This window comes from Saccostrea cucullata, unplaced genomic scaffold, assembly GCF_032062105.1.
Source record: "Saccostrea cucullata isolate Sc308-1 unplaced genomic scaffold, CSIRO_AGI_Scuc_v1 ctg2561, whole genome shotgun sequence".
NCBI lineage: Eukaryota > Metazoa > Mollusca > Bivalvia > Ostreida > Ostreidae > Saccostrea > Saccostrea cuccullata.
In genome coordinates this window covers 1-10,682 of record NW_026935949.1, presented here as the reverse complement: position 1 = coordinate 10,682, position 10,682 = coordinate 1, and the positions used below count along the sequence as shown (strand labels likewise).

Here is a 10,682-nt window from a genome sequence, read left to right as displayed (position 1 = left end):
GCTCACAAAATAGTTCGGGAAAATACTAAGCAAGAGATGTGTCGTTAAAAGACATATCATGACAGAAAGCTTAGCTTTGAAACGTTTTCCCCCGGTGATAATGTTCTTGTGTACTTTCCGGTTCGCAAAATAGATAGATCAGGGAAATTGACCTCGTATTGGCATGGTCCCTATACCATCCTAGGCAAATGTTCTGATCTGACCTACATGATTAATTGTGGACAAAAAGGTCGAGAGCAGGTTGTCCACGTAGACAGGATAAGACAACAGCACCCTCAGCTGCTGAGGGGAGAATCAAGTTCTAGTAAAGTTGTTGAGTTAAAGGATCAGAGAAGTCTAGAAAATGAGAATAAGGTCTCTGATAAAAGAAATGACTTAGGGAATACAAGTGACCAAGTGGAGGAGACATGGTCAGAAATCAATATAGAATCAGACGATCAAAATGATATTTGGTCGCCAGATCTCACAAAAAGGAAACGACGTCCACTAAAATGGATGTCAGACTATGTCAGGGATTAACTAATGTGTTAGAAAAACATATATGTATCGTTATTAAGTTTTCTTTTTGTGAACAGATAGTTTAATATTGTTTTTATTTTGTTCTTCATAGATTACAATGACAAAGACAAAGGTAACCGTAAATAAGGGAAGAAAGTGTCCTTTCTGTCCATATCGTTTTATGAGAGAGGAGGAATTGTCCAACCACATCGGGAAACGTAGCAAAGACCTGCTGTTTTGCAATTATTCTGATTTCAATTCCACAACGTCTAAAAACTTGAGAAGGCATCTCAAAAGGAAACATGACATTGGGGAAGAAAGAGGCGGCGAGCAAGATGTAGTCCAAAAGGAAAGTTCTGGGGAGGGTTTGTCAGAAAGTGAATCTTGGGTGGAGCAAGATCCAGGAGATCTTCGAGGGGTGTTCCCGGAGGATATAAGTGAAAGTGAGAGTGAAGATGAAAGAGGCGCAGATAAGAATGAGAAGGAACTTCCGTGTGGTGATGACTCCAAAAGAGAAGAAGGTAGACTTTATCGTAAACCGACCAGACCGTTGCCAGTATTTACACCAGCTAGAGTTACCCCCATGACAGAAGCCACACCTTCTGATCCAACCCCAGAAAAACCACAACATGAACACAAGGAGTCTCAAACTGACCCAGTGTATTTCACGGAGAGTATTAAAGTAATCACCAAGTGGGTTGAAGATGGAAAGCAGATTAAGAAGATTGAAAAGAAGAAACTGCTTTAGAGTTTGATTATTGTTGACATTCAGAAAGATATTCTGTGCATTTATAAAAAAAAAAAACTATATAAATATTTGTTACCCTTGAATTGTTGTTGTTTTCATACGGGACGTATGACTTTAAGGGGTTGGTGATGTAATGAATCAGGGTTATTCCAATCAGTGTAACAAGGGATGTTAGGGTTTTTGACTTGGTATGACCTGTTTCCCCTACCATGAAATAGACCAGTCCTATGCTATATATATAGCGGGTGTTGACAGATTCAGTCAGTCTATCTCGGAATCAGTACAGTTACGTTCACTGCCGCAGACTGATCTAAGAAGTGGCCAGGTAAGGGAAATAAAATAGTAAGGGTGATAAGATAAAGTGACGACGCTGAATAAGCTGAGTCACAATAAGGTTACTTTAGGGCTGAATAAGCCTTATTGTATAGGTTGCGTCAACTGGTTGACCTCAGTAGCTTTGGCATTAGAAATAAAGGCTGAATAAGTCTGTACCCTAGTGCCAAAGTGAACTGGAGACGCCAGTTGACTAGAGACCTTTGGTTTAGTAACCTGGACCCTTGGTTGGGCCAGTTGTCCGGGACATTGGTTAGGGGTGAGACAAGTGGTCCGGAGTCAAATTGTCCCTTGATTTTGTTCTGCGAATCGTAGTAAATATATTGATTAGGTAAATTGTTGAAATAATCATCGTAAATATATTGATTAAGTTTGTGTCCTAGTGGACAAAATACAGATCATTTGTTTAAATTGTTACACTGCAGAAATCCCGGGTGTAACCGGGTACGTGTCCAATTGAATATATAGACCGCTCGGCTGGGCACATGACACTGGTAACGAGTTTAACCTAAAGGGTATTTGGTACATTTTTAAAACATTATGTCAATCCTGGATTACCATACTTTATCACTTGAAATATGATCTAGGTAAGCAATAACACATGGACTTGCAGGTATTTTATACAGAAGTTTATTATCTGTCACAGTTCCGTTATATTTTTTTCTTCAATTTATTAATTATTTATAAGTGTGATTATGAATAACAAAAAATATATATAGGTTTTTTAAAAGATGATTGTTTGTGCTCGCGTACTCCAAAAGAAATGTATTCTAGATCAATTAAGTAATTCGAGAAAAGATATTGAATTCATGTCTTAATCATGCAAAAGTTCTTTTCATTGTAAAAATCAATTGAATAATTTTTTTCCCCCAGGGTAATGTAGTACTGTTTAAAAAACGAAAAAGAAATAATTCTAGATGTACTTTCGATTTCATTTTGTTTTCTTTGAATTGAAATATGGAAATAACGAACAGTATTCAAGCTTAAAAAATCCTTTGAGCAATACACACCTGGAGCAAAACAAAAAATGACCTCAAAAAACGTCAGATGGTGGGATCAGGTGCCATGTAGGAGTAAACTTCCCCTGTCGAATGATCACACCCGTCTGTGCCCCATTGACCAATTAAACAAAAAATCTGTAGACAATTCAGTGTGCAAATAATAATTGGATGAAAAACCTAGTCAACATTCGACTTAATGATGCTATGGTTTATTTGGTGACAAAGTCATGGTTTCGACCATAGAACTCAGTTGCAAGATAATTACTTTCATTACCTTGTTTCATTAACTTGTATGTCAAAAGCTTCATTAGCTTGCTCTTTTTAGAAATTTTTTGTAATAGAACATGTTTTTTTCATATTGAGTCAAATTTGGCCAGAAAATATTTACATTGACAAATTTGGCCAGAAAATATTTACATTTGAAAAATGATCTCTGTCAAAACTCTCAGAAAGTTAAGTACGGTGATTTCTCGATATTTAGTACATTGATTTCGCCAAGTGAAGGTCTGGAGCCTAACTCTTGCGACTGATTTTCACTATAAATGTGTCTGATGTCTGTGGGTCAGGACTACAGACATTAACGGGGAAAAACTTGTCAATATTGCTCCTAGTATTGTTTTTTTTATTTCTATTTCATTTTCATTTTACACGTACATTTATAAAACTGGATTAGCTGTCTAGTTTGATGAGCGATTGATCGACGTAATTGCAAACGTTGAATAATTATTCATAAAAGGTTACGTCCATTTTACAATTTATTGAAAATTCGAGATATTCATATTAAGATTCATTTTCTATATATCAGAAAATATATGAAAAATACAACAGTATCACATAGAAGAAAATGGCCGGTATCCTACAAAAGGAAGAAACAGATCAACTCCTGAAATGGATTGGGGGTCGGAGGAAATTCCGACTCTTGTATAAGATAACCAGGGACGGATGTTCCGGTTCGACATTCCATTCCAAGTGTGACAACAAGGGGATGACTGTGACTGTCCTGTACAACAACAATGATACCGTGTACGGGGGATTCACATCTCAAAACTGGACCAGCGTGGGAGGAGCCTACGTCTCCGACCCTAAGGCTTTTCTCTTCCAGCTAAAGTTCAATGGGAAATGGTCACCCAACCAGTTTCTGATCAAACCGGATAAACATGCTAACGGAATATATTGCAATACAAGTCATGGACCTTATTTTGGAGGAGGGCATGATATTGCAACATTCGGTGGCACTATCAATGCAAGTAATGGTATTTTTGCTCTTAATGGGTCCTGTAATCTGGGTCACACCTACGACATGAAAGGAACTGACTTCAATTCCTTTGCCAATGGAAACTTACAAGTAAAGGACTTGGAAGTTTATCAGGTCGATGGTGAGTAATATTATTCAAATGATGTGTAAAACTTTAAACCTTGCAGATACATTTGCATCTAAACAACACAGAGGAAAAAGACAAAGTTTTATTAAAATTTTGTTTGAATCCCCTTAACACAAAATATTAATAGGATATACATACTTCAGTGCATTATTGGCGTTTTATAATTTCTTTTTCTCAATATTTTCCCTTGTTAATGCTTTCCCTTGTTAGTGATTTCCCTTGTTAAGATTTCCCTTGTTAATGATTTCCCTTGTTAATGATTTCCGATGTAAATGATTTCCCTTGTTAATGATTCCCCTTGTTAATATTTTCCCTTGTTAATGATTTCCCTTGTTAATGATTTCCCTTTTTAATACTTTCCCTTGTTAATGCTTTCCCTTGTTAAGATTTCCCTTGTTAATGATTTCCCTTGTTAATGATTTCCCTTGCAGAATGTGACTTGAATGATCCGTTAGAAGTTCCTTGGAGGAAAACTCCAGAATGGACAACAAGGGTAAAACAATGTCATATTGCTTTTAAAATTACTTTGTCTTACCGCCGCCGTTCTTATGCCCAGATCAAACCGTCTTCAGGTGTACATATATACATTTGAACATAATTCAAGTTTGAAAAAAGTCTAGAACAATACTTAAACATATACACTGGAAAAAAAGATTACTAACCTAGAATATTTATTTTAACTGTATTTGTAACTTGTAGCATCAGGCAAAGACTTATTTGCCACACATGTATGAATGTTTCGTTGATGTAATCCACAGGGGCCGGTAACATACTGTTTTTGATTTTACGTAATCACTATTATAATGTATATACAAAAAATATAGTGATTATGTAAAATCAAAAACAGTATGTTACCGGCCCCTGTGATGTAATCCATATGAAATTTCAAAATACTGATGAGGTTAAATGACGTCATGACATCGAATTTTACAGTATCTTGCGATAAAGTATATTGTTTATTACCTATTGGTGATTCTTATATTTATGTAATGAAGTAAGCTGTAATCGCTGTTAAAGACAAGATATGTTTGTGAAACACTGATGCCCCCGTATGGCAACATAGCGAAGGTGAAGCTTTCTCAAATGCAGATCAAATATGTTGGTACCAAAGTAAGGCCTTTTCACAAGAAATGCGAAATATAAAACGCTAGCTACACCTGTTTCAGGGTTATGACCAAGGTTTAACAATAATATAGGATAAACTCCGGGTCAAGGTCAAAGGGTCAAGGTTGTTGGGTTCTAAAGAAAGGCCTTGTCTCAAAGATTACGTATGGGAAGTATGAAAGCGCTGGTCCTTACCGTTCAAAAGTTATGGCTAAGGTTAAAGTTTGTAAAAAGTAGGTCAAACTCTAAGATCAAGGTCAAAGGGTCAAGATTCTTGATATCCAGTGAAAGGACTTTTCACAAGGATTACACATGTGAAATATGAAAGCTCTAGCCCCTACTGTTCAAAAGTTATGGTCAAAGTTAAAGATTGTTAAAAGTAGGTCAAACTCCAAGATCAAGGTCAAAGAGTCAAGGTTCTTGAAAATGAAAGGTCTTGTCACAAGAATTAAATTTGTGAAGTATGAATGCCCTAGTCCAAACCCTTCAAAAATTATGGTCAATGTTGTAATTTTAATGTAGGTCAAACTCCAAGGTAAAGGTCAAAGGGTCAAAGTTCTTGGTATCCAATGAAAGGTCTTTTCAACATTATTATATATGTGAAGTATGAAAGCCCTAGTCTTAATGTTCAAAAGTTATAGCCAAGGTTAAAGTTTTTTCATAGATACGGAAATCTCAAAGGTCAAGATCAAGAGGACAAGCTTGTTGGCATCCAATGAAAGGTCTTTTCACAAAAAATACATATATCAAATATAAATGTCCTGGTATCTATTGTTCAAAAAATATGGCCAAAGTAAAAGTTCAAAATTTTTGTGTTAAAGTGGGTTAAACTCCAAGGTCAAGATCAAAAGGTCAAATTTAGTGGTACCCAAGGAAAGGTCTTGTCACAAGGAATACACATGTGAAATATGAATGTTATAGCTCCACTAAATCAAAAGTTATAGGCAAGGTTAAAGCTTTTGCGGACAAACAGACAAACATACAGACGGACGGACAGACAGACAGAGAGACAGACAGACAGACGGACGGACATGACAAAAACTATATACCCCACAAACTTCGTTTACGGGGGCATAAAAATAGATCCCTTTCTAGAAACATTATTAGTTATAGAAGACTGAAAATGGAAATAAGTTGTTGTTAACTTGTTGTTTTTAATAATGTTTAGACCCGACAAAGAGACAACACAAGGATGATACCAAGTCTGAAAATCTCATTTAACTTAAAGTAGTCGAGAAAAAAGTGATAAATACAATATAACGTATTTTTATCTTGAAACTGTGTAGGTAATGCAAGAACTGAAGGAAGAAATAGAGAACTACAGACCACTAGAACAGCTGAAGTTACGTCAGACAAAAGTCCTCCTGATTGGTCAGATAGGGGCGGGAAAGTCCAGTTTCTTTAATACAGTGAACTCCATCTTCCGCGGTTACGTGACCAGCCAGGCGTGTAGCGGAACGGCTGACCACAGTCTCACCACGCAGGTAAGATATGTGCCTTTCAGTTGTAAGATACTACTTAAATAAATAAGGATCAAACGATCAAACCTTGCCGTCATCTTTTTCAAACTGGCTATATCCGGGGATTTTCGCGTCATGCTTTTAAAAATACGGATTGCATCTGTAATGGAGAAAGTGTATATTTCTGGACGGGAATCGAACCTGTGACATCCTTTATCGATAGACAGGTGTTCTAACTACCGGTATTTGAACTACCGGTATCCAGTCCCATGGTCATGACCAAACCATTACCACTCTCGAAGACACAACCAAAATACTCTCTTCTTGGCAAGCCTTTCACCTGAAAGTTCAGAGGTGGCTCGAGGCATTAAATCATATACTAGAATATGTAAGAGGAATGGAGCTCGAAAAAGCCAATTTCCACGCTCCAAACCATTACACAACTATAAAATAAAGGGGTTTTATGTCTATAAGCTGTTGATTTTCAAAATATTTAATCGAATTTTCAAAGATTCAAAAGGACCGTCTAAAAGGTCTAAAAGATAACATTACTTAAATAAATGACATTTTCTATATATTCGATCAATGCATACTATCTTTGCAAGATATATAACTGTATTCAGCGGCAGCTCACACATATTGGTCCGACCAAAATAATTCCATCATGATAAGTAGATACAACATTATTGTTCATGATAAGAGTAAAGTTGTGTATGTCATACGTTAAAGAAATCAAAAATAACGTCAAAATATCATTAGAAAGTCACTTTCCCCCCGAAATGCAAATAAAAAATATCAATATTCCTACGCTCGCTCCCTCCTCAGCCTTTTTTTTACGTGTTTGATAACAGAGAATAATTAGGTCATTCTTCGATTCATATCTTTTCACCAATGAATTGATAATACTATATCAACAATTGTATTAAGTACATGTTTATAGTCCGTTAATTATCATACAATTTGTTCTTAAAGAAAAAATTAATCATTCTGTGTGTGTGTATTATTAAATGACGGAATTTTCAATCCCTGGCCTGCTCGTGTGTACACTTCGTAAACTGTAGGGTATGTGTGGCAAAACGAGAACTGCATGGGTTGGAGATTCGGGTTCGTGTTGAAGTTCAGCATACCATTATATATAGAACTTGAATAATGTAAGTAATTTCTGCGACAAATATATTAGTATATTTCAGTTATTTTCAAAACAAAAAAGGTTTCCATGTTTTCAGTTTAGAATTTTCCGACCCGGTCCTGATTTTCCCAACCCGGCCATTTTAAACACAAGTTGTTGCAGATGCAAATGTTAGTACAAACTATATAAAGTTCAACAGGGATTGTATAATTTTTATTAATCAGAATTCGTATTTATATGATCTAATTAAGAAAAGAAAAGTTTTGTCTGACACCGTAACTTCTCGGCAAAACAAAACGTGTTTCTCCGATCTCGCTGGATGCGTGTGACAGCTCCATTGCACGTGTGTAGACCAAGGCTACAGGTACATGTAGGCCTATGTGTACTGTTTGTTAGGAGACTGGGTGACCGTAATGCTATGGAATCACGATATTTACAACAGTTCCATAATTAGACAGTGCAGTTTTTTTTATTAACGTCATTATAAACACTGTTAAACATATTAAATCTAACAGTCGAATATCTTTGGATATGGGGTAACCCATATCTATTCTTGTTATTTATGGAGCAAGAGTCAGTGTCATAATTTTACTTGAGGTAAAATAAGTAATAATGTTGTAAAGCAGGTTATACCAAGTCGTTCTATATCTAAATATTTTTTTTTCTTTTTTGTCTTCTTGAATCTTTGAAAATTTGATCGATATTTAAATGCGATAAATATAAGAAAAAATAATGTCAAATCTATTATAATATATTTGCTTTCACACTGTAGTTCAGAGCTTACCAAGTGAGAAATGGCCCTTCTGGTAAACCTCTCAACTTCCGGTTATGCGACTCACGTGGCCTGGAAGAAGGACAGGGGATCGAAAAGCAAGAAATGTGCTATCTATTGGATGGTCATGTGCCAGATAAATACATTGTGTGTCTCATTTTTATGCCCTCATAATCGGGGGTAGATAGTTTAATTTTGCACTGTTCATCTGTCTATCGGTTTAATTATCTCTATTTGTTTGTTTGTCGGCAAAGACTTTAACCTTGCCCATATTTTTTGATTGGTTGGAGCTATGGCTTTCATATCTATTATACCATTCTCCGAAGGAGAGGTAGGGTACTGTTTTAACCTGTGTGTCTGTATGTCTGTATGTGTAGTAGCTGTATGTCTGTCCGTAACACATTTTCATCGAAGTTTTCTCAGCAACTACTCATTGTAGATGATTGTTGATTAAGAAAACTTTTATATAGGCATGCCATATGTTAGGATTCATTTAGTGTCAAATCCGATGTCTACTTCCTCTTTGTCCAGACCAAATTTTTGTTACCATCTTTTCAGCAACTACATATTGCAAATGTGAGATTTTAGCATGCTCTGTGTTTAAATATGTCATGTAGTGGGTTTTAATTTGGTTCGAATATTAACCCTGGTCATAACTTTGAACAGTTGGTCCTAGGGCTTTCATACTTATACTTGTATGTTCATTGTGATAAGACCTTCCATAGATATAGATACACTTATACGTTTTTGTCTTTTTGACCTTGAACTTTGAGTTTGACCCACTTTAAAAAAAATAATAACCCTTGACATAACTTTTGGACTAAGTTAGTACCAGGGCCTTCATATTTTAGGAGCATTTCTTGTGACAGGGACTTCCTTAGAATGTCAACAATTTCGACTTTGATCCCTGGAATTTGACTTTTAAATTTGAAAAACTTTAACCTTTGCCATAACTTCTGAACAGTTGGTGCCAAGGCTTTAATATTTCACATAAAAAAGCGTTCCCTTTGGTATCTTTAATTTGACTCGTTGACCTTGACATTGGAGTTTGACACATGAAACTTTAACCTTGATCCCAGCTTTTGAATCGTTAGTGCTTGGGCTTTAAAATTCCACAGATATATTCATTTCACAAGTCATTTCTTTGGCTAATATTTTTTCCTCAGACCTCTCATGACCATGAAGTTTGATTTGCATTTGAGAAACTTTAACCTTCGCTGAAAGCTACCTACGGGGGCATAAGTGTTTAACAAACACATATCGTTTTTAGAAGTAATATTAAAATGTTTAAACAGTCTTAAATATATCCTGTAAAGGATGAAAGGGTGAACATTTATTAGTTGTATGATCTTTTGTAGTTCAACCCTTCGGTTCCGCTGACCCCAGACACCCCAGGGTTTATCAAGGCCCCGAAGCTGAAGGATCAGATTCACTGTGTGGCCTTTGTGATCGATGCATCAACAGTAGACGTCATGTCGGAGAAAATTCTAGAAAAAATTAGAAATCTTCAAACACCCATGAATCAAAGAGGTATAAAAAATTATTTGTATTACCACCGATCAGTTAAATGAAACATAAAGTTTAAAGTCTATGGAAGCAATATAAATTTAAGGGTAGAGCAAACACGGACCTCTAATAATATCAAAGGTTGGATTAGGTGTCACGAAAGAGTAAGCATCCCTTGTCAGCCGGCACAGACCGTCGCGATTGTGTGATCCTTCTCAGGATCGGGCACGGGAAAATTCGTAGACTATTCAGTGTGAAAATAATATGTTTTACATCATATAACATGAAATGTTTGTTTTATTGTATACATACCTGTTTGTTGGATTTGCACGATTTTTCCCGTTATTTCCCGATCATGACAAGGTGCACAAGCGGGTGTGACCGGTCGGCAGCGGATACTCACTCCTCCATGGCACCTGATCCCACCTCTTATGTTTTGGAGGTCCGTGTTTAGCTCCTATTTTGTATTGTTTTATGGACTTTGATCTTGAATACTGTTCATTTTCACCATATCATTCATTCATTTATAAATTTGTTTTGTTTGGCTACTTTTAAGGTATCCCTCAGGTTGTATTACTCACAAAGATTGACAAAGTTTGTGAGCCCCTGCAGCATGACGTCGGATTGACGTATTTGGTCCCCGCCATTCAGGAGTACGTGGACAGGGTGGCGATGATGATTGGTCTACCGAGATCTCACGTGATTCCCGTCAAGAACTACGAGAGTGAGCGAGAACTTGACACCAATGT

The 10,682-nt window shown here is 36.3% G+C and overlaps 2 protein-coding genes across 2 annotated transcripts; both read left to right on the top strand.

Annotated features, from left to right (window-relative positions):
- The first annotated feature begins 207 nt into the window (after positions 1–207).
- Positions 208–1,246, top strand: LOC134244345 (uncharacterized). The gene is made up of 2 exons (XM_062726617.1): positions 208–507; positions 611–1,246. The coding sequence occupies exons 1-2, from the start codon at positions 208–210 to the stop codon at positions 1,244–1,246; spliced, it is 936 nt and encodes a 311-aa protein (XP_062582601.1).
- A 921-nt stretch (positions 1,247–2,167) lies between these two features.
- Positions 2,168–10,678, top strand: LOC134244342 (interferon-induced protein 44-like; the record flags this gene model as incomplete). Its single annotated transcript, XM_062726616.1, has 7 exons — positions 2,168–2,192; positions 3,386–3,956; positions 4,394–4,455; positions 6,353–6,550; positions 8,428–8,574; positions 9,786–9,957; positions 10,490–10,678. Coding segments are annotated over exons 2-7 (1,300 nt in total), but the record flags the coding sequence as incomplete, so codon positions are not given.
- Between the last annotated feature and the right edge of the window lie 4 nt (positions 10,679–10,682).

Bases quoted from the DNA above. Each gene is read 5' to 3' on its own strand.
- LOC134244345 (XM_062726617.1), top strand. From the start codon at position 208: ATGATTAATTGTGGACAAAAAGGTCGAGAGCAGGTTGTCCACGTAGAC. The intron at 508-610 runs GTCAGGGATTAA...TGTTCTTCATAG, and splicing joins TAAAATGGATGTCAGACTAT to ATTACAATGACAAAGACAAA.